Source organism: Fusarium phalaenopsidis (genome assembly GCF_050370095.1).
Source record: "Fusarium phalaenopsidis strain FUZ10S chromosome Unknown contig_32278, whole genome shotgun sequence".
Lineage (NCBI taxonomy): Eukaryota > Fungi > Ascomycota > Sordariomycetes > Hypocreales > Nectriaceae > Fusarium > Fusarium phalaenopsidis.
The window spans coordinates 1,952,058-1,975,053 of NW_028145417.1; the positions used below are offsets into that span (position 1 = coordinate 1,952,058).

The 22,996-nt window shown below is 53.8% G+C and overlaps 5 protein-coding genes and 1 non-coding gene across 6 annotated transcripts; 1 reads left to right on the top strand and 5 right to left on the bottom strand.

The window, feature by feature from the left end:
- Nucleotides 1-442: 442 nt before the first annotated feature.
- On the bottom strand, nt 443-1,162 carry LRP88_01233 (macro domain-containing protein; the record flags this gene model as incomplete). The annotated part of the gene is made up of 2 exons (XM_083237925.1): nt 443-479; nt 534-1,162. The coding sequence occupies 2 exons, from the start codon at nt 1,160-1,162 to the stop codon at nt 443-445; spliced, it is 666 nt and encodes a 221-aa protein (XP_083106430.1).
- An 867-nt stretch (nt 1,163-2,029) lies between these two features.
- LRP88_01234 (uncharacterized protein) lies at nt 2,030-5,435 on the bottom strand (the record flags this gene model as incomplete). Its single annotated transcript, XM_083237926.1, has 5 exons — nt 2,030-4,372; nt 4,433-4,618; nt 4,674-5,183; nt 5,231-5,339; nt 5,392-5,435. The coding sequence occupies 5 exons, from the start codon at nt 5,433-5,435 to the stop codon at nt 2,030-2,032; spliced, it is 3,192 nt and encodes a 1,063-aa protein (XP_083106431.1).
- Nucleotides 5,436-5,500: 65 nt separating this feature from the next.
- LRP88_01235 (uncharacterized protein) lies at nt 5,501-6,133 on the bottom strand (the record flags this gene model as incomplete). The annotated part of the gene is made up of 1 exon (XM_083237927.1): nt 5,501-6,133. One exon carries the CDS (start codon nt 6,131-6,133, stop codon nt 5,501-5,503), a length of 633 nt encoding a protein of 210 aa, XP_083106432.1.
- A 3,331-nt stretch (nt 6,134-9,464) lies between these two features.
- On the top strand, nt 9,465-13,125 carry LRP88_01236 (armadillo-type protein; the record flags this gene model as incomplete). Its single annotated transcript, XM_083237928.1, has 3 exons — nt 9,465-9,616; nt 10,055-13,011; nt 13,067-13,125. The coding sequence occupies 3 exons, from the start codon at nt 9,465-9,467 to the stop codon at nt 13,123-13,125; spliced, it is 3,168 nt and encodes a 1,055-aa protein (XP_083106433.1).
- A 677-nt stretch (nt 13,126-13,802) lies between these two features.
- Nucleotides 13,803-13,904, bottom strand: LRP88_01237. Its single transcript has one exon. It is a non-coding gene; the product is annotated as a tRNA-Leu (tRNA).
- Nucleotides 13,905-15,529: 1,625 nt separating this feature from the next.
- Nucleotides 15,530-17,350, bottom strand: LRP88_01238 (amino acid permease/ SLC12A domain-containing protein; the record flags this gene model as incomplete). Its single annotated transcript, XM_083237929.1, has 2 exons — nt 15,530-16,694; nt 16,857-17,350. 2 exons carry the CDS (start codon nt 17,348-17,350, stop codon nt 15,530-15,532), a joined length of 1,659 nt encoding a protein of 552 aa, XP_083106434.1.
- Between the last annotated feature and the right edge of the window lie 5,646 nt (nt 17,351-22,996).

A 22,996-nucleotide genomic window follows, 5' to 3' on the forward strand; every position in this document is an offset into this window, starting at 1 on the left:
CGATGCGGATACATGCTCGCGCGAGCAATTGGTTTGCTGAAGTGGTTTGTGTTTGGTTGGCTCTCTGATCTGGTTTATGTATACCTTGCGATGATGGGATTGCTTCATGTCTGATTGAATATGCTACGAATGTTTGTACGGATCTTGTAACGCACTGGATTGAATGTCGAGAGCGAGATAACTGTTTAATTGATTTGATGCTGGAAGGGCCCTCAAGGCGAATGATGGTGACGCTGTCTGTGATATGGATACAATCAAGGTTTATAGTAGGATACACCCATTACTAGAAAAGGTATCCTTGGTTGAATATGTATTCTTGATGGCAATTGGATAGAGGTGGTCAACTGCCATCATCAGGCTAATCCATGAACTACATACTACACCACATGCCCCTCCTGGGCGCAATCTCCATTCTTGGTGTCAAACACATCAAGTTTACCCCCTACTGTCCCTCGCTAGCTGTGGGAGGAAAATATCGCCTATTTCATCTTGTTAGCTATGATTCCTCTCCAAACATAGGAACATCAACTTACGGTAGCGCATTGTTGTAGGCATTCACATCCTTGGGCATGAATGTGACAAACACAACTCTGAGGAGATTGCTTCCATCATCTGTCTCCAGAAACTCCCTTACTGTCTTGCAGGCGACATAGGCAGCCCGCTGGCTGGGGAAACCATAGATTCCCGTGCTGATGGCGCTGAAGGCTACGGTGCGGAGGCCGTGCTTGACGGCGAGCTTGAGGCTCTCGCGGTAGCAGCTGGCAAGGCTCTCTTCCGGGTTCCGGACTTCGCGGTAGATGGGTCCCACGGTGTGGATGACGTGCTGCGCGGGGAGGTTGTAGCCCTTTGTGATGACGGCCTCGCCCGTCTCGATGGGTCCGAGTGGCGCGCTCTCGCGGACGAGCTCCGGACCGGCGGCGGCGTTGATGGCGCCGTCGACGCCGCCGCCGCCCTGGAGCAAGCGGTTCGCGGCGTTGACGATGGCGTCGAGGCGCAGGCGGGTGATGTCGCCGCGCATATAGCCGATGCGGCGGTTGATGTCGTCGTTGGCCGGGAAGGCGGGCTCCTGGGACGACTCGATGGCCGCGATGGAGAGGAGGGATGTGGAGTCAGCGTAGAGCTGGGTGAGGATGGGGATGTCGCCGATGGATTTGGTAGCCATTTTGAGAATTTTGGTTGCGAACATGTAATGGTTGCTGGTTGTTGTGTGTGAGATGAAAGAGGAGGGAGAGGCTTCTCTTTATGCTTGAGGGAGAAAGAAACCTTGAGGGCCGTTTTCCTAAGGAAAGACTGATAAACGTTAGGATTTTTTTCCTTTGATGTTTCTTATCCCTTGCTTGGGTAGCTTCGTTCTGTCCAGCCTGATCAGTGATGAGATGCCCAACTCGAGAGAAGCAATGGGGATGCAAACCACACACAAAGAAACAACACACAAGTTGCTGTTGTTGCTTCTGTTTACTGTTCAAGCGAGGGAGAAGGATAGCGTGATGGACTGTTACGAGGAGACAGAGCTTTCTATTCTTTCGACCTTGGATCAATTGTTCCCTCTTCTTTGTTGTCGTGATTCGGAAAACGTGACAATGATGGATGGAAGCTGTGGTACGGTACGTACCTGTCCATTGATATCAAACCTTCCTCAGCTGCCCCGCGTCGTTCCATATTCGGAAACTCGGTGAGCACGGGCCGCGCGGGGGCTAATCTGTGTGGGTCTCCCGGCCTTCACCGAGATCTGGACGTCCCTCCTTGGACGAGACAATAGTACAAGCCATCACTGTGTTGACCGGTTGACTAGAAGGCCCCTCTTTCCCTTCCACTTATGTTATTCACATAGTGAAAGAGACGAGACTGTTATATTCCGAAGCAGAAACTAAAACTGGGACATTCGCACGACTAAGCACCAACTCGGAACCACTAAGAACAAGAACAAGAACAACCATCAAGCATCCTCCTGAGCAACCCGCCCAACATCCAGATATCTCCAGCTTCATGCCTCTGTCAAATCTTGACCCGAGATATACTGACCAGGGTCTTAGGGTCTCCTCCTCTTCCTCTGGCTTCCTCCTTGAGTCAGCCAGGGCTGCCTTGGATTGGGAATTATCCAGGGGGCCTTGCGCTTAAAACCCAGCCGCGGCTTTAAATTCTGTCGAGCCCTCGACTTTGCACCGTGCTTGAACCCATCTTCGCTCCAAGACTCGACGCTTGTCGACTCACTGCCCTCTCGCTCCGACCTATCGTCGCCATCGCCAGCTGACGAACTCAAGTCGTCGCTACTGACCTCAATAACAAATGCGCCTGCACGGTTGGCGTCCGCCATCTCTACATCACTGTCCTCATCCTGGCCTGCCGTCTGACCGCCTGTGTGGGGCCCAACTTTCTGCTGTTCCCACATCTGGTCCATGTCGCCCAGAGGCCCAGCTCCCTGCCGATACCCCTGAGACGTTCCGCCTTGTCGGGGAGCATGTTGAGCAAATGCGCTGGGATTGTTGTACCGAAAGGTCGTCTGCGCTGTATTGGTGAGATCGCTTGTGACTGTCTCTCGGACGGCATATGGATGAGGCAGGATGCCGTACCCTGAGATGGACGTCCCACGAACACCCCCCAGAGTCTGTGGAGCACCAAGAGGCTTGTTGACTTGCTGTGCTAGGGTGATTGAGTTGCCTGCTACCCAAGCAGATGGAGCGCCAGGCGTGTGCGAAGGGAAAGCAGAGCCCGCTGATGAAGAATGATAAGAAGCAAACGCACTTTTGGGTGGCAGCTGTAGGTTGCCAAACGGTGCCGTCTGGACCCCCACCCCCATCTGCTGTATCTTGGGCGGGATGCTGGGTGCCTGCGTAGCCTGAGATGCTGCATCTTGCGAAAGTGTCGGAGACTGGCCACTGGATTCTGCGCGCTTAAGCTTGTCATCTTGGGCCTGTTGGGCCTGTCGCTGAAGACGACGGACCAGGTCATCGACCCCTTGGGTGTCAAAGATACCCGTGGAAGGCCTGGCAAGGGGGTTACCCTGCCCGGTATTGCCATCCTCATCATCAAGTGTCCCAGCCCATCTCTGTGCTAACGCGAGCTCATCTGGGTCATGCTCAGGGAGTATGACCTTGGAACCTCCCAGGTGCAACAGGTTTTCGTACCGATTCTTAAACTCCCGCACCTTGTCGAGAACTTCGCCCTCCATGCTCAGCATCTCCTTCTTCGCCAGGAAGTACCACACCTGATGTCGCTTCTGACTAGTTTTGCGCAACGCAGGCATCGACGGCAACAGGCCGCGCCAGGCCTTCTCATATTTGAGCGGGTTCAAGACCATCAGCTTTGCGACGGTCGAGAATCTCGCTCCAAGCGCAATCAGTCGATTTTCCCACTCTCTGTCCCACGTTGGCATATCGAATTCGGCGAGTCCCATTGCCGTAAGCAGGTCCCCCAGAGCAGACATAATCCTTTTTGCTCGGGTCGCTATCTGTCCGGCTTGATTGGGAGCTCTTCGCCTGTAGGCTGTCCAATATGAGAAAGGGAGCTGATAGAATTCGCACACCACATTTTCTAACCACGCGCATTCATCCATCAGACTGCGAGTCAAGTCGATGAGCTTGGGCACCAGACGTCCCTCGTAGCGATCCCTGCTTGTAGCCAGCATCTGGATGCGCCAGAACTCGGGGCCCATGCCTGCGCAGATGGTAGACTCGTCATCGGGACACCTGCCAAGGCGTCGCCTGACCCCATCCCATGCATTATACAGGTCTGTCAGATCAGCAATCTTGTCTGGTGGAAGGTTAGATGTCGCGTTCCTCCTAGCGTTGGCCATTATGGTGAAGCCGGCATACTCGTAAATCAGCATCAGTGCTTCCCCTTGAAGTCCTGCCCATTTCGCATCACGCTCGCTCCATCCTCTGCTTTCTTCTCGCAATCTCCAAAGTAGAGAGCCAAACTCGATGGCGTCCTGGACAAGGGCTGTAAAATATGCATACAGGACAGCTTTGCCCTTCTCATGAAGCCAGTCGAGAAAGTCGTAGAGCACCCAATCCCTGTCTGCATGAGTCCCTAGGTTGGCCATGTTCCACATGCCGGGTGCCAGAGATACTGAGGCCGGGTTGTAGTTGATCTTGTGAGGTCTCTCAGACGGCTCCCTCAAGGCTGCTGCACCATACTTCCTGACGGAGACGTCCCAGAAGCCTTGACTGAAGAAGGGTCGGACATCATCGATGCGAATGAAATGGCTCAGCTGCTCCATACGCATATGGGGAGCAGTTAGATGAGGCGGACAATTGTACGCGCCCGTAGGCCACAGACACCTTACGATCATGGGTGCAGAACTCTGGAGCAGTCGAGGCCACACATAGCCCTGGTTGGCGTTGATGAACCCCCAATAGGCACCGCCCAGCACCTGTTCCACGGCCACTGTCAGGATCGAGACTCAAGTTTCTGGCCAAGGACAGTCACTTACATGGTGCTCGAAGGCATGGCCAACTTCATTCCATGGGTCGTCGTTATAGTAGGGTTCTTTTGGCCATTTGTCCTCTGGGCAGAGGTCATCCCATAAATCCTCGCAGGCTTGGACCTCAGCAGGATCCGTAATCCCAAAATCCTGAGGGTTGAGCACCCATTTCGCAGCAACAGACACCCATGCATGCTGCAGTGGTTGCCTTGTTAGTGGCGTCTCTTGTATCTTTGGGGGCTGTACTCACCATCATCTCATGAACCAGCGCAGCAGCAAACACAAGGCTGGCCATCATCTTCTCGCTTTTGCTATACTTGTCCGACATGACCATCCAAAGCAACTCGGCATCGATCGTGACTTTGATGGGGCCATTCGGCGATGCGACCCCATGCATGAATGTGCGGGCGATGCAGTGATCCTTGTACTTACCGCCGCTCGAGTAAAACGCACTTTGGAGCTTCAGATCCATAACTCTTTCAAGAGCTCGCTGGCTTACGGCTGGGGCCGAAAACCCAGGACAGCTCTGCAGCCGCTGAGCACCCGGGAGGTGCTCCGGGTCGAGGGGTTGCTGGTCTGATTTGATCTTGAATTTCACTTCGTCGGGATCCTGGCCTGTCCGGTTCTTGTAGAGGTGATCAGGAACTCTGTACCTGTTGGTGATATCCTGTAGGCCAAAGATGCAGGGGTCATTGGTAAGAAGCATACGAGTAGCAAGTTGAAGAGCCGGCTGCATCGCATTCCATAACCGGTCGTTTGTCTCGAGCTTGTTAGCGCCAAACATGCATCGACTGAGCAGACGCTCACCCTTGGATCCCATTCCTCGCGCACGCCATCGAGGCCATACACATATCGTGGGGTTGCCGGGTCTTTCCCAAAGTCGGTCGTGTCCGCCCACATGTGTCGATCGAACAGGCTTGATAGATCTCAGCAAGTGTGTAGAAGGAACCAAGCAAGGTGTTGCTTACGGGTGGATTGGTCCAGAGAGGCCTTCGAAATATACATCCTGCATTGTGAGATACTCCTCAGCGCGGATCTAAATGCGCCGTTAGACAAGCACAAGGGAGACGGGTAGCATCAGGTACTTGCCTCATCCATGGTCAGGTTTCCGAAAAGAATGGATTGCCAGTTCTCATCAATAACCAAGTCCTCATACTGTTGCATGCACCGCTGCTCGGTTTCCGTCCCCCGTTGCATATCCGGCCTTGCACTGGTCATGTACTCATCGATAGTCTTACCCTCCCGTGCTGCCGAGTAGTCGAGACTATCGAACAAGTCTTTCCCTGTCTTGATATCCGCAGTAGCGGGGAATAGTTTCCTGCTGTTGGCTCGAGTCGGTGATGTCCTCGAACGGCCATCAAGTCGACCGGGAAAGATGCTGAACCGCTGGGCGTATTTTGTTGGCTGTTTGTACTGGTCCTTGGGATGAACAGCAGGGCGTATTTTATCAAAGAAATCAACGATCTTGAAGTCTGTCCGATCTCGCGGCTGCCCCTCATCCTGCCAGTCAGGATCCATCCATGGAGGGACGTATCGGACGTGATCCCAGGCATTCCCAACGGGCTTGGATGGTGTGTGAGGATTCCGGGAGTTGACAGTTGCAGGGCTTGGTAGATGTGCATTGCTATTCCATGTCGTATTTGGAACAGTGGCAGAGGCGGGTAGTGTTCCAGGTGGTGTTGCACCTGGACCAGTAGGGTTTGAAGCCATGGGTTCCTGAGGTGGAATGGATACAAGAGGGAATAGCAGGGCACCGGGCTTGAGCAGGTAAACCGTCGAGGGATTACAAAAGTGTAGGGAAGCTGATATATTTGTTCTTGTCTGCCTCGAGTACTTGGGAAGGCAGCTATATTGGCCTTGAATGCTCAACCATTCTATGGACACTCACCAAATAGGAAAATCTCCCTGTACCCAGGAGCATTGACGAGTAGATTTGCTCATCAGACACACCGTCGTAGCAAACTGGGCAGTTCTGATGTTTGGCGCAGCCGTTCTGCTCCACCCTTCCATGGCTGGATGGACGAACAAAGAAACCAGTGGTCATGGGGTTTCATCATAACTTGTTTACTCATGGAGCGTTTGTGAGCCCAACTCCAAGTGTAGCGACGCCCTTGTGCAAGGGATAAAAGAGAACAAAGAACTGAGTTTTTCTTGGCTGGATGTAGCACGCTGGGCTGTCAATCAACTGGAATAGACAGGGGAGAGCGGCAAGTTCAGGAGACAAAGAGGTAGTGAAAAGGGTTGGGCTTTTTTGATAGACTTTCAAAGGACGGTGTTGGTGCAGGTTCCTAGCTGGATAGGCGTCTCACGGCTACCAAAACGGCTGCTCATGGATATGAAGGTGGCAACTAGGTTATGACCCTGATCACCAGGGGTATATGTATGCTTGAGGAGAGGGGAACCTCGGAGCTAGCACTTGCTATGAAAATGCATCAATTCACTTCGACTTGTGTCAAGGCCACGCACTACTTTACCCAGATATCCCAACAGGAAAGGTGGAAGTACTACCACTTATAGCATGCATTGATCATGGCCACTAATCATGGCTGAAGCATGGACCAGTAGTAAGACAACTCTGAAAGATTCTATCAGCACAGGCCTGAAGCGGTTTGGTCGAACTTCTCGGCGGAGACTCATTCGGGACCATCGCTGTTATCTGGGGTTGGTATGTGCGACATGCAACTGTCGGTGAGCTGCCGGGGCATGAACCTGGGGATTCCGGGGCCCCGCGATATGAACTCCTGACATGGAGTGCGTACTTCAACGTCAGTAGTGAACGAATACAGTCGTGAGCGAGTGTCTAGTTGTTTGTATTCGCTTTGGCCGAGTGCGTCTGGCCTGCGCCTCTCTTTGCGCCGCGTCCGAGCCTTGACCTTGCAGGAAGATCAAGGTGTGTGTGCAGCATTTCTTTGTGTCGGTTGGCGAGGAGCAAGCAGCGACTGGGCATCGATATCCATCCATGGCGGACAAGGGACCACTAGAATAGAAGTGCCGTGGCAACGTGGCGGAGGAACGATTGGGAATGGCAGGATGTGGTGGATAAAGCCGGTCCCACCAGCTATCAGCCATCGGCCAGGGGGCGGCTGAAAGGCGCTGAACCATGCGCGGCAGAAAGCCGGTACGTGCTTGCGCTCGGGGAGGCCGCTGTTTGTTGAGAGATTCCTTCAGAAGATGAGGGAACAAAGAGTAGGATGGAATGCAATGGATGGCTTGGGGGTTCCATGGAGAAGTTGAGAGAAGAGCCAGCTGGGCTTGAGTTGACGGCTCCTGCACCTGGAAGCTCGAGGCCTAAGGCATCTATACCTGCTTTATGCGAACCTCAACACCTGGGTGGGTAGAGAGCAAGAAAAAAGCGCGCACCAAGGGTAGCAGACATAATATTCGCTGTATTTTTGCAGTTGGCGGATATTGTGACTGCTTGGCTTATTTTTGATACGACCCTTGAAGTCTTCAAGTGTGCAGCATTTTTCGCGAGCTGCAAGCGCGGGAAAATTGCAGGCAGGGGATGTACACCGTGCCAATGGATCCATGGAGGGAACAGCCTGGTCGACTGGGCTACGAGTCAACCAACGCCGGGGCAAATCCTGAGTTGACAGGAAAGTTCAAGTTTGAAAAGGTAAGGTAGGATGAGCATCATAGCAGACGAAGAAATCTGAACCGAACGAGCAAGGCTTTTCTCCAGACGACAAAATTTCACGCCTTGCGTCGTTGAACCGTAATCTGATAACGTGGCGGCCACCCTGACTCAAAGCAGTAGTTTCAGAGGCTGACAACTTGTGGCGAGTCAAGCCGCCGTCTTCCAGTTTCCCGGAAACCGCCTCCGGGGTCTGGAGTACGAATACGGGGATAGCAAACGGACTTGAAGGCCAGCTGGCAGGAGTGAGCGCCCATTTCTGGGCACCTGGCACTGGACGGAACCACAGATGGCAAAGCTGGGCATCGACATTTCAAGGATCTCAAAGCAATCTGCGACAAACGGCTGAACAGGTCGTCATGGAGACGGCGGGAAGTGGATATTTCCCGGACGCAGGTGGGCGAAAAGACTGGAGCGATACTCCGCTGATTTGTAGGGGAGAGCCTTGCCAGCCTTTTCAATGCCAATATCCATCCGACAACATCCGTGGTTGGAAGGAGGGAGAAGCCCAACGCAGTCAGATATGCAGACGCCCAGGCAGTATCAGTGTGGCTCGCACAGCACAAGACCAAGACATGCTGAGGATGCAATCTAGAAGGCAGCATAGGTAAAGATAAGAAGCAATAATACATATCCATGATATGATCTTGATCTCTCTCTCGGCATGGTTCACCAAGATCCTTGGGTTTGCCTCCCAACGACGAAAAAATGCATCACCGCCTGCAAAGCGCATTACTTGTGCATGGGTCTAGCATCGGAGCTTCCACAGGGGGCTTCTCAAGCCGTTCCAAGGGCGACGTCGTTTGGCCTCAGTGCCGCACAGGGGCCTTTCACCGCCCTCACCCACTTACCTGAAATGGCTTAGCCCCACAGCTGATAAACCCGATAAGCCTGAGTCGAGCACTGAGACGGAGGGAGGGAAGGAGGGGTGGAGGGGTAACCCAGCGCCAGAGGAAAAAAAATTTTGGTGGGCGATCCCCAATGGGATTGGGCCGTGGTCCCTCCTCTGCCCGCCACCCCAGTGAGAAAAAAAAAAAAGTTGTGGACTGGGAGGCGAGCAGTGAGAGGCACATAAAACTTTGTGGCAGAAGCTCCAGATTTTTCCCTCCCTCTCTTCCTTTTTGACTTCTTCCTCCCTCCATCTCCCTCTCTTTCTTTCTTCCTCCTCCATCTCTCCACGGTCGTCCCCCTCCAGACGAACCTCTTCGACCCCTCTTCCTTTCTTGTCGCGTGCTCGTTTGTTCTTCGGACTCAGCTCCTCTGAACAAACCCCGCCCCCTCCAAGAGGAATTCCCATCGTCACCGCCGCCCATTAGGACAGAGTCGACTCCTCCATCGATTTCTGTTGGCCCCGACGATCCTCTTTCTTAATACCACAGAAAAGAAAAAACCGAAAACATCGACAAGATGCCTACCGAGAACCAGCAGTCGATCAAGGTCCTGGACGAGCTTTTCCAGAAGCTCACCGTGTCCAAGGACTCTGCTGACATCAAGGAGTCTTCCAATGAGCTGGCCTCTTTCATCAACGGCCGCATTGGCGACCAGGCCGTCCCCGACAAGTGAGTTTGCCCTTGAAAATTCTGATTTCATCCTCCTCGGGCAGTGTTGGGCGAGCACTCCGACGGTGCTTATTTCACATGTCTGCCACGGGGCAACGTTACGCACCCGCGTTGCCTCACTTCCTGCACCAGGGAACCGGCATCGCCTGGCTTTCACTCTGCATTACGATGCGTGGGATGCGTGGGATGCGGCTTAGTGGCATGGTGCATGGACTTCAGGCCTGTGCCCGCGGCAGTTTTCTCTGCATCTCCCGCCCGTCTACCCCTCCCCCTCCTTTGCCGCTCGCCCAATCTTGCCCCGCCAGATTCTTGTCGAGGTGACCCTTCATGGGCGCTAGCCCCATTTCTGGTTGCCCCTCAAGTGCTGGAGGGCTCCCCTCTGGCGCCCATTAAAATTTTTTTAGCGGGAATTTTAGTGCTAACCACCACTTGTTGCAGAGTCATCGAGGGCCTGAAGAAGCAGCTCGCCAGCAAGAAGGACGCTTCCGCCCGTGAGAAGGCTTGCGTTGCCATCGAGGCCATCGCTTCTCACTCCGAGATCTCCGCTGCCGTCGAGCCCTACCTCGTCGTCCTCCTCCCCAACGTCCTTGCCGCCGTTGGCGACAAGATCACCGCTGTCAAGAATGCCGCTCAGGCCGCCGTTCTCGCCATCGCTGGCGCCATCAACGCCAACGCTGTCAAGGCTGCCCTTCCTGCCGTCATGGAGTCTATCCGTAACGCTCAGAAGTGGCCCGAGAAGATGGCTGCCCTCGACTTCATCGATGCTCTCATCAAGAGCTCTCCCGCTCAGCTCGCCTACCGTGTCCCTGAGCTCATCCCCGTCATCTCCGAGTCCATGTGGGACACCAAGAAGGAGGTCAAGGAGCGTGCCTACAAGGCCATGGAGCAGCTCTGCCAGTTGATCGTCAACAAGGATATCGAGCGCTTCATTCCCGAGCTTATCAAGTGTATCGCCAAGCCCGAGAACGTCCCCGAGACTGTTCACTTGCTCGGTGCTACCACCTTCGTCACTGAGGTCCAGGAGCCCACTCTTGCCCTCATGGTTCCTCTTCTGGACCGTGGTCTGGCTGAGCGTGATACTGGTATCAAGCGAAAGTCGGCTGTCATTGTCGACAACATGTGCAAGCTCGTCGACGACCCCAACATCGTTGCTCCTTTCTTGCCCAAGATGATGCCCGGTCTCCAGAAGAACTACGACAACCTGGCTGACCCCGAGGCCCGTGAGAAGACCAAGCAGGCCCTTGACACCCTCACCCGTGTCGGTGACATCAAGGACGGTGTCATTCCTGAGGCTCGCAACGACGGTGCTATCAACGTCGTCCTCCCCAAGGTCAAGGCTGCCATCTCCCCCAAGTTCGCCAACTACCTTGAGAAGATGGGCCCCGTTGCTGAGCACATTGCTGCCATTGCTGGTCAGCTAGTCGACGAGAAGGAGACCGAGTCCACCATCTGGGTTGACAACCTCAAGGCCTACGTCGCTGTCATCTCCGGCATCGACAACGCCGAGGCTCTCGTCGAGTCCATCCGCAAGACCACCCTTCCCGGCGCCGTCGCCGAGGCTGAGGCCGAGGAGGACGAGGAGGAGGGCGAGGATCTCTGCAACTGTACCTTCTCTCTTGCCTACGGTGCCAAGATTCTTCTCAACCAGACTCACCTCCGTCTCAAGCGAGGCCAGCGTTACGGTCTTTGCGGTCCCAACGGTTCCGGCAAGTCCACTCTCATGCGCGCCATCAACAACGAGCAGGTCGAGGGTTTCCCCAAGCAGAGCGAGGTCAAGACTGTCTTCGTCGAGCACGACCTGGACTCTGCCGATACTGAGATGACCACCATTGACTGGACCATGAAGAAGCTTGGTGAGGCCGGTGTCGCCACCACTGAGGACGACGTCAAGAAGCAGCTCAGCGAGTTCGGCTTCACTGACCAGATGATCACTGGTGAGATCACTGCCCTCTCCGGTGGTTGGAAGATGAAGCTGGCCCTGTGCCGTGCTGTCTTCGAGGCCCCCGATATTCTGCTTCTCGACGAGCCTACCAACCATCTGGATGTGAAGAACGTCAAGTGGCTCGAGGAGTACCTCATCAACTCCCCCTGCACTTCCATCATCGTCTCTCACGACTCTGGCTTCCTCGACAACGTCTGCCAGCACATCGTTCACTACGAGCGCTTCAAGCTCAAGCGCTACAAGGGTAACCTGGCTGCTTTTGTCCAGCGTGTCCCCTCTGCCCGATCTTACTACGAGCTCGGTGCCTCCGAGATCGAGTTCTCCTTCCCCGAGCCCGGTTTCCTCGAGGGTGTCAAGACCAAGGCCAAGGCCATCCTGCGTGCCACCAAGATGTCCTTCCAGTACCCTGGTACCTCCAAGCCTCAGATCACCGACATCTCCTTCCAGTGCTCTCTTGGCTCTCGTATTGCCGTTATCGGTCCCAACGGTGCCGGCAAGTCTACTCTGATCAACGTCCTCACTGGTGAGCTCATCCCCACCGAGGGTGAGATCTACCAGCACGAGAACATCCGTATCGCCTACATCAAGCAGCACGCTTTCGCCCACATTGATAACCACCTGGACAAGACTCCCTCCGAGTACATCCAGTGGCGATTCCAGACTGGTGAGGATCGTGAGACCATGGACCGCGCCAACAAGATCATCACCGAGGCCGACGAGAAGGCCATGGACAAGATCTTCCGTGTTGAGGGCTCTCAGCGACGTGTCATCGGCATCAACAGCCGAAGAAAGTTCAAGAACTCTTATGAGTACGAGTGTTCTTTCGCCCTCGGTGAGAACGTCGGCATGAAGAACGAGCGCTGGGTCCCCATGATGACTGCCGACAACGCCTGGCTTCCCCGCAACGAGCTTCTGGCTTCTCACCAGAAGATGGTTGCTGATGTTGATATGAAGGAGGCTCTCGCCTCTGGTCAGTTCCGCCCTCTGGTCCGAAAGGAGATTGAGGCTCACTGCGCCAACTTCGGTCTCGACGCTGAGCTTGTCTCTCACTCTCGCATGCGTGGTCTGTCTGGTGGTCAGCGTGTCAAGACTGTGCTCGCCGCCTGCTCTTGGCAGCGACCTCACCTTATCGTCCTGGACGAGCCCACCAACTATCTCGACCGTGACTCTCTCGGTGCCCTGTCCAAGGCTCTCAAGAACTTCGAGGGTGGTGTCATCATCATTACCCACTCTGCCGAGTTCACCAAGGACTTGACTGAGGAAGTCTGGGCTGTCATGGACGGCAAGATGACTCCTTCCGGTCACAACTGGGTCCAGGGCCAGGGTTCTGGTCCCCGTCTCAAGGCCGACGACGGTGATGAGGAGGAGAAGTTTGATGCCATGGGTAACAAGATCGTCTCCACCAAGAAGAAGGCCAAGCTCAGCTCTTCTGAGGCCCGAAAGAAGAAGAAGGGTAAGTGATTCCACATAACTAGATGTTGTCAGAACAGATGCTAACCAGACTGCAGAGCGTATGGCCCGCCGAAAGCGTGGTGAGGAGGTGTTCAGCGATGAGGAGGACCTCTAAGCGTATCCTGCATACCCAACACCTATACTCGACCATGTTGACGACTTGTTTCTGATGACCTCATACCATATTTCCTTTGTCATGCGTTGATCAAAAAAGTTAGGGGTGCGTCTTGGTAATGGATGACTGCACACTTGGGCTCCCGATAGACGGACTGCTCTGTTAGACGACCACCATGGAGGAACGAGGAATGACGCGTGGGATTGGAGGATCCCGACCGTGTTGAGCCCTCGACTTGGTGGCTTTGGAGGCTGGCAATTAGATAGAGCCAAAAAATAGACTTGATTACGATCAATCTTGAATGATGAATGACTGAAGTGTGTCAATGTTGAATGTGTATCGCCCGCACGGGTAAGCCAGTGGCTTGGAAGACTAGTTGAGGCCTTGCTTGAGTTCGTGTCTTGTTTAAGATGCCATGATTGAAACTGTATGATAAACTCGAATTGATGAGGTACTTGGACAAGGGCTGAGCTGTTGACTTGATCTACATCCATCCTGGTAGCCTCATATCAATAGAGGGAACAAGAGAGCTCAGCCTGGCCCTTTGAGATCGACGAAGAATACTACACACAGCTGAGTATCTGGATACAGCTTGAAGAACGGCGTTGATGAACAAAAAATGCACACGTGTGTCTCTGTTTCTGGCAAAAAGCAAGAATTGGCAAAAAAGAAATCTTTGATGAGACTGGGACTCGAACCCAGGAGGATTGCTCCATCAGGAATCTTAGGTTGTTAAGGTGACCTTAACCTGACGCCATAACCAACTCGGCCATCTCACCCGATGTTGTTGAAGGTTGCTCGCTTACTGACCACCAGAAGGGCCTAGCCAGCACCGACGAGAATCTGTCCAACACCAGCGAGATCCTCTGTGGTAAACATAAATGCTATACTGAACCCGTTTTAAAGAATTGGGAGAGGTCACACTTCTTGTGTAGTAAAGACGAGAAATACTGATCGTCTCTTCTTCTGAGCATGCTTGACATGGCGCAGTACTCTCTACCTTGGACTCTGAGCTTGGCAACACGCCTCGTTCCTGGCTTGGACTTTGAGATGGTGTTGCCCCAATGTCTCGGCGAGAGTGAGGAGAAAAGAAGTTCTTGGCTTGAGAAGGCTTGTAAAGTCTCCAAGCTCCAAACCACCAAGCTTTGATCGCTGGCCAAGATTTTTACCCCAACTTTTGGACCACAGAGACTCTGTCTATCTTGGCAATGTGAGTAGCAAGAGGTGAACGCGTATTTCGACGTATTCCAATACCTAACTAAGATGTAATAGTTGTCGACATACACTTCCAAGTCTTCCTCCACTCCTCCGTGAATATTACCGCCGTCCCCGGCAATCCTCCGGCCTCAAACTCCACATTTCCGGCGTCAACAGGCCCCGCGTGCTCCGAAAGCCCCGGCCTCGGCGACGGTCAAAGTCTGATACCTCGAACAGTTGTACTCCAAGTCACAGGCGTAGATCATGGATGAAATAGACTGAAGGCAAGTCTCCATCTTTAACTAATACCACCACGGAGCCGTGCCTTTGAAGTCGTTGTCGTCAACTAATCGACACCGAGATATCTCCACGATACCACCCCCTCACGATATGTACAGTGTGGTCATACACCATCGTCTCAACAAGAGATATTGCGAAACCTTATCAACTCTCCACCCCTCCCCTACCCTCGTCCGCCCCACACCCAACCATCAAGAAGCAGTTCCCTTATCAAAGGAGGCTCTTGACCTCACACCCTACTTCTTCTTCCGCTTCTAGAAAAACACCAAGCGCAGCCACGCCATGCAGGTAGAGCCTCTTATTAAAAAAAAATCTCCTTGGCATGGGTTTTCCGTCCCCTGCTGTTGCATATGTACACTGCTCACTCCCCCCCTTGCAAAGTCAACCCGCGATCTGCATCACCCGCCTCCAAGCCACGATATTAAACCCTCCAACTTCAACGTCACTGAATATCAACATCACAATAGGAAGGTGCACCGATGCAACGCTTTGCATTGCCGATCACGGGATCGGCGTTGTAGGATCACTGGCCGTGTTACTGAACAAGCATTATCGGCTGGCAGAAGATGGCGTGCGGACGCCCAACAATGCTGGCCATGATGAAGGACAACACGATACTGGAGTCACAAGGGGAGCTTGCCATGATGGACATCGCTTGAGACCACGGCTCCTTGCTCGTTAATTGAGGCAGTAAACAATCACATTACATGGTAGCATTAAACATGATTTGAAATCAGGCAACAGAGCATAATATTCGTATCTCGGGTATAATCTCAACAGCCAACCGCTCTGCATCCAACAATTCGTTGGTTCTATTAACATGTACACATTGCATCCCAAGATGGTATCTCCAGCCCATATTCATGTTTCCACATCCAGAATCATGCCCAATTCAGTTCAAATAGGCTTACTTGTTCCGCCTGATGCCAATCAGCTGGCCCATTTCGGTCCAGAAGCCTACAGGAGGCTCCGTGATGGAGTTTTCGTAGGCATCGATGATAGGGCGCTCCCAAACGAGATCAACCTCGTGAGGACGGAGCCAGCGGGTGCGCTTGACAACCTTCCAGCCGATGAACAGCAGGGGAGCAATAATCTGCATGGTGTAGTTCTGGAAGAACGCCTTGGTGCTCCAGGGCTGGAACGACTTGTAGCCGTAGCAGAGAACGACGAGGACCTGGATAAAGAGAGCCAGGTAGGCACCGTAAGGCTGGAAGCGGCCATAGTAAGGCATCTTTGTTCGGTCGACTCCCTGGGCCTGGCATGCTCGGTAGTAGCTGATGAAGGTGATACCCATGACGAGATAGTTGATGATTCCGCCAGCCGTCATCAGAGTAATGAGCCAGTTGAGGACCTCAGCTGAACCACTGCTGCATGACAGGAATGAAAGCATGGGGAAGATCATGACCACGCAGAAGCACCAAATAGGCACACCCTGGGCGGTGGTCTTGCGCAGGAAACGAGGGGCGCGGCCCTCAAGAGCCAGACTGTACAGGGAACGAGTAGCACAGTAAGTGTATGTGTTGCCGGCCGAGAAAATCGAGGTGATCATAAGGGCATTGACGATGTGGGGAAGAACGTTGACGCCCAGAATGTTCATGGCCATGACATAGGGAGAGGCTCCAGCGTCACCACCGCCCTCGGTGAAAGTGATGTAGATGGCCTGGAGCTTGTCGTAGTTCCAGGGCACGACAATGCCGACAGCGAGAGAGCCCGTGACGAAGAAGAAGCAGAATCGGTAATAGACTGTCTTGAAGGCAGCCTTGATATAAATCGAGGGTCGCTTTGCCTCGGCGGCCACCATCGAGATGTACTCGGGACCGACGATAGTGAAGATGGCACTCCAGAGGGCACCCAGGAAACCCTCGAAACGGCCGAGGGCGTCTGTACCGTACACATCGGCAAAGGCTCCGGGGTTGCTCCAATAGCGGAATCCATACGCGTCGCCTTGGGGGTTTCCTCCCACCATGGTGACGAAGGTGAAGGAGAACAGCATCAGGATAAGAATGATCTTGCCACCAGACAGCCAGAATTCGGCCTCACCGTAGGCGCGGACAGCCAAGATGTTCAGAGCACTACATTCACACATAGTTTAGTATGGGATATTCATCTGCGGGGAAGATGTGGAGAAAATCTCACTCGACGGCCGGCGAGAAGGCGTCCAGTTTCGGAGCATAGCCATGGCGCGTCAAGTGATAAAGCAAGTCGGGATTGGTCATGGGGGCAAGGGTTCTTACGCATAAAGAATGATGATGGCGATACAAAGACCGGCAGTAGGGCCAGGGTTCACAATATTGGGCGCCCAATATGAAAGCACCAGGTTGATGGCGGTGATTTCGAAGGGAATCAAGAGACCCTCGTATAGGAAGAAGTTCCAACCAGCCATGAAACCAAGGGCATCATCAACCCAATGGCCAGCAAGACGGATGAAACCACCCGAGACGGGCATATATGTGCTCATTTCGGCGATCGAGTTGTTCACGAGGGCGAGGACACCGGAGTACAGAGTATAGGCCAGGAACAGGCCGGCAGGACCGCCCTTGGCGAGACCACCCCCGATACTCACGAACAGAGCCGTACCAATGGAACCACCAATGGCAATAAGCTGGATCTGTCGGTTGTTGAGAAGACGATGGAGGCCATCGACATTATCGGAGGGGTGACCCGTGGCGACGTCGACGCCGTCGGCCGAGTACTTTTCGGGGGAGACATTCTTCTCCTCGTCGGACATCTTGACGGTTGCGCTCTTTGCGAGGCGAGAATCGAAATAGGATCGTGGGAGTGTGGTCCTTGTTGCGAAATCAAGCCGAGTTCAAGTCAAGAACGAGGCACGATTCGAGTCCAATTGAGAAAGAGCCTGCGAAGCAATGAAGCAAGCAGACCAAAACCAATCGGAAAATGCCTTGGGTCTCAAGGCAAGGAAGTCCAGAAAAGAGAGAGGACAAGGGCTGAAGGAGGAGGTAGAGAAGACATGACGAGAGGCGGCGGACGTTGGAGATAATAAGTAAAATGTCGCATGGGAGGAGGCAAGAGCAAGCTGACCCTAGTCCACGTACTGTTGCTCACAACGGATGGATCCATGTTCATCATGGCTCCTTCCCTTCACTGGGGGTGTATAAACCGGCAGGTTTAGAGTGGGAGGCAGACTCGAGTGACGGCGGCGACAGCGGCCATGCCGAACGAGGGTTCGGGTTCGTTGAAGGAGGAGTGGAGTGGGGAGCAGTGCAACTTCACTTCCATTCCACTACTCGGGACTACTACGCGGTGACGAGGTATCCACACCACCAACGGCGCTAGGGATGGTACCTTGAGCCAAAGTAGCTGACTTCCAGTTCTTCTGGTCAACGGGACATGGATCCTCTCACCGGCATGCACACCTCAGAGTCGCCCAACCAATCCCGACTCTCGATCGATACTGCAGTTTCGATTTCTCTTACTTTTACCCTCCAAAAACTCGCCCTTGTCCGTTGAACGTACACCACAGTCGTCTTTTTCTTCTCCATGGCACGGCACGCCTGAGATCGTACGGACCAGGGCTTGGCGTTGTGTCGTACTCGGGGACACTCTGCTGACACCGGGAATTAACTCTCTTGGCCTTGCCTGTCCTCCTGATGGAGGAGGCAATCCCAGAAACTTGGACGCCGAAAAACCCAGAGGAGTGGTTCACCTGGCCGAATTGAGAACTTTGCCCAGGGTTAGTAGAACAAAGTTTTGTTTCCATCTGCATTGTCCACGACGCGAGGTTGCATTGCTGGTCAGGTCTCGAGTTGATCGGGTAAAGAAACAGTTGACCAGACAGAGACAATCTCTTAATTACAGCTCTCCACAGAGTGCCACCAACATCTCTCGATAGTACGAGAGTACTTCTTCTCAGCTCAGCCATCCATCCCATCACCAGGTTGAATCAAGAGGCAATACTCCCGCTCGCCGCGTCGAGTCTTGGCCAGAGACTGGCCTGACTGGACCAGTTTAGCTTGCTAAAAGAAATCAGCTAGTGGAGGCAGAATGTATCCATTCTATCGAGCCGAGTCGTTGCTTTCCATGCCCATGCCCATGTATCTCTCATGGGAGCCATGCTCATGATGCCCCATCCCCACCCCCGTGGAGAGATGCTGCCACGCCCACGGAGAAGGGGGGTGGATCTTCATGGATATGGACCCATGGCCAGGATGTCTCCTCTTTCCCCTCTCCCCACTCTCATGTACCTCGTACATACCAGGATGACTTCCCCGAGACAGTCTGCGTGTTTGCTCTGGCTATTGGCCACTCAGCGACTGCTTGATGATGAACCCCGGCATCCTGGAGAGTTCTTTGAACCCTCCCCATGCGTGTGGGTGCTGCTGATCGCTGCACAGCACACTTCATAATCTCGGTGCCTGCTGGGCGCCTGTCGCATCACGAAAAAGGGCTGGAAACCGCGCTATGGATGCGAGCTGAGTGCTGTTGGTTGAATGACGACACTGGTGCTCGCCCGGCGGCAGAGCGGCTGGAGGCCGCTGAAGGGACTCTACTCAGAGGGGCAACCTCCACTGAAAAAGCAGTGTGGAGCTGCCCGAGCGTCCCTTAAGTTGAGAAATCCCTGCCTTCAGAATTCCCCCAAATCTGACCCAGTCTCCTCCACTCGAAGGACTTAAGATGTCGTCGATACGAGCGGCCTTTTCCCTGGAACACAACAGCCTATGTTCCGCGCTAAGCAGCAAGTCAGGCTGGCCCACATATAGGACCAATCAAGGAGTTGCAGCGAAGGATCTGCACAACTGTAAACGCTCTAGCGCAAGAGGCGTTTGCCCGAGGTTCACCTCAAATCTCAGTACTTTTCGCAACACGAGCAAATGAGAGGCTTGTTCGAAGAGAGAGGGGGTGATTCGTTTTCTTTAGCTAGGCGATCCTGCGCAAATTGACAAAAATGGACTTTGAGCTATGTCCAGGCGAGTCCAGCCGTGGGAGGACATTTTCGGACATTATTTGTGCGGGATCGTTTTAACAACATACTGACGTCATAATCGAAGCGACACTTGCACCTGCCCAATTTGGGGTTCCGTTGAGCGGAAGTTTTCCTGGTGGGAATACTGGACTGGACTGCGAATGTATCGAGACATTCAAACTGACGGCAAAATGCAAGGCTCCCTGACTTGCATAAGGTACTTCACTGGCAAGTACTGGTGAGCTGGATGGACCCTGGGCCCTGCGTTGTGTTGGAAGAGAGGTCGCGTGCGCATCCAACTGACCCAGGTCCACAACCTGAGGCGTTCCAACCGTCTGGTATTTTTTTTTTTTTTGGAGATTCAATGGATCAATGGATCAGACCCTTTCAGACTGAGTGAATCGCGCTTTCCCCAGATCCATATCGACTCGATACTATACGCAGTAGAGGAGTTGCAGCGCTGATCATCTCGAAGGAAGGTGCCAATGTCCTTCCTTCTTTCCATGTTCTATCCTGCTTCTATACCTGCTGTTTCTCCGACTTCAAGCTTTTTAGAACCCAGACCCAAGCATTCTCCCTCCCCATCAATTTTGCCGCCCTCACACCAACTCTCACTCAGCCAAGCCACGAGAAATCCTACACTGCCTTGGCGACCCTAGCCGACGTCATGAATCAACTTCATCACTCTCCCTACCGGTCTCTTCGCATCTCGCCCGGTCACGTGGAGGGCTTACGCCGAGACGGGGAGCGGGATGAGCGACGGCAGCCAAGACTGTAGTTGCTGTATGCGTACAATCTGGGGACGAGCCAGACCGTCAGCCCATCCTCCCGCTTCTCAGGTTCAGCAAGGAGGACTTGGGTCCCGTGAGCTATCACAATGCGCCGTGTTGGGCTGACAGGAGAAGTTGATGCCTCATCTCCGGGATGAGCGAGAGACCCAGCAAGACTTGTCTTCAACACAAAGATCACGACTGGGACCAGAACATAACCATGAACTTGCACAATCCTCAACTTGGCGCCCAGATATCCAATACCCCCTTCTCCACCAGCTTGAGTTGTCAACTTGGTCCCGTTATTCAATATCCAAGGACTGCCCTCGTCCTAACTGCAAGTCGTCCGGGGCACTCCCACGACTACAACACCATGTTACATATGCGATGACCACACCCTCCCATCAACACTATTGGGGGAGGCTTGCGACCTAGGGACAGACCCGACAGCTTGCCTAAATAGTGGCCCTTGCCGCGTGGGGAGTCACCATGTCCAACAGAGCCGAGTATTGACAGAGATGACCTGGGAACCTTCAGACGGCCCGGGCACTGATTCGGCAAACCGAGGGTAAAGGTGAGGTCGGCAAGCCGATACAGTCGGCCTGGCGAGCAGCGCCTGGCGCGCCTGACGCTTCTCAGCTCTTTGCTGAGCCTGCTTTTTATTGCCCCGTCTCAGGTAGGTACCTACAATGTATTGCTGTCTCAACGGGGCCCGCTAATGAACTTGGGCCAGGCCAGGGTTTCGATGTCGTCGGACATGGGATGTCCTCGCCGCTCCCATGTCCAGGTTATGTTCCCCGACCAAGCACCCAATGAACCGTCTTGAAACGTCCAGTAGCCAAGACGGGGCCCACTTGACGGATTCCTTCATCTGCGAGCAATCATAATAGTTGGTTCACGGCTGCAGTCGCCCACCCTCGGCACCGTGTTGCCCCAGTCATGAAAAACCCGCGGTGTCTTGGCACCTATCCCCGTCAGTTACGGACTTGGCCGCCTGTTGCGTCGCGCCGCACCAGGTGCCCTGTCAGAATCTCAGTTCAGTTGCCAGCGTAATATTCCTCTTTGGATGTGCCGCGACAATGAGCACGTGAGGTTGAACGACACTGTCGATTTGGAGATGCAAGACCGACATCGACGGGGTCTATCCGTAGTGACGGGATGCACAATAGAGGCAACTTGGGCTAGAATAGCAGCTGACTCGCCTGAGCTCAGATTGACGAGGCAACTGCAGGCTGACTGCGATGGCCCTCAGTCTCGATCCACAACAGCAATGACCATTCAACGAGCGTCGACAGTACATACAATGGACGTTGTTGGGCTGTGGTCGAGTTACGTGCAGAGTACAGCGCCCGGCCACAGTGGCGTTGATGGCCATGGCCGCAGGTTCAATGTCAACGGATCGTCGTTTGGTGTAGCGGAGCCGTTGCGCCAAGTTTGAGTGAGAAGAGCCTCTCACAAGCCTCGGCCTTGCACCGAAAAGAGTGACTTGATGGCTGTGGCTGCGGTGGCGTCTCTAGTGTTGGTGATCCGGCCACCCATCTCGATGCATGGCATCAATTGCCCCGAAAGCCTTTTCAGGTCTCGACTGACGGTGACGATGCTTGACCGATCGTTGGCGTTTGTCACAAGGCTGTGTCTTCACAATAACTCCGTCGCCCCATTGGTACGTTTCGGATGGTGATGCCCCTGCCCCGAACGTCTTGACTAGTGGACACCGGTCCATGTCGGGGATCCGTTTTCGTGTCTCCTTCTGTCGATGCACTTGCGGGCCTTGAGAGAGCCTCGTTTCCTTGTCTCCATCACGGGCTGTCGAGGTCGATTTGGTCTAGGCCGAGACTGAAAAGCGGGACAGGCGTGATGAACGGACATGGAGCCTTGTCAGTTTCGCGACGGGTCCCGACGGTTTGTTGGACGGTTGGGCTGAGCAAAGACACGCTTTGCTCTTTGGACAATAGCCGCAATAATTTGTCGCCTGGATATTGGGTCGCCCACGAGAGAGGATCAAGCTAACGTGGTACATGGGACGATTGTTACCGACTGTATCCACAGTCTGGGAAACCTCGCATCAGTTCTTGACGGGTTGACCAATACCCGGCAAGGATTGAGTATGATTTGGAGAAAATTCTTCGTTTGTCGAACAATGGCGGGTGATTTGGGCTTGAAAGAGCGGCTGGAAGAGTTGACCCTGGACTCGCTGAGCCGGTAGGAAATGATATCTTGGCTCGACTATGCGACCTTTTCGTCCAAAAGACGATGTCAGTGTCAAGGCCTAATGGCTGTACGTAAGATGTTTGGGCAATGTTACGCAAGCGATGCCGAAAAGCCGGGACAAAGGGAGGCTCTTTGAGGAACCCTTGTCTCTGCAGGAATAAGGTCATCGAGCCAATGCCTCGGGTTCAAGAGAGTTGCAGGTATCTACAGGCTGTTTTCTGATCTGGGAGCGACTGGTTTCACAAAGAAGAGGCGCTTCAACCACACGCGGCGAGGGGCAAACCGTCCCGAGACGGTGATATGGAGATGGCGAGCCGTTATTTTCAACTGGCGGGCAGTTTCAGGAGACGGAAGTCCAGGGAGCGGGACGGTGAACGGACCAAGGAGAAAAACTCATGAGCGAGGGAGCGAGCGGATCTCACGATATAGATCCACGGTTCCATAGGGCAGGTTTGGCTCGTGAAAGTCATGC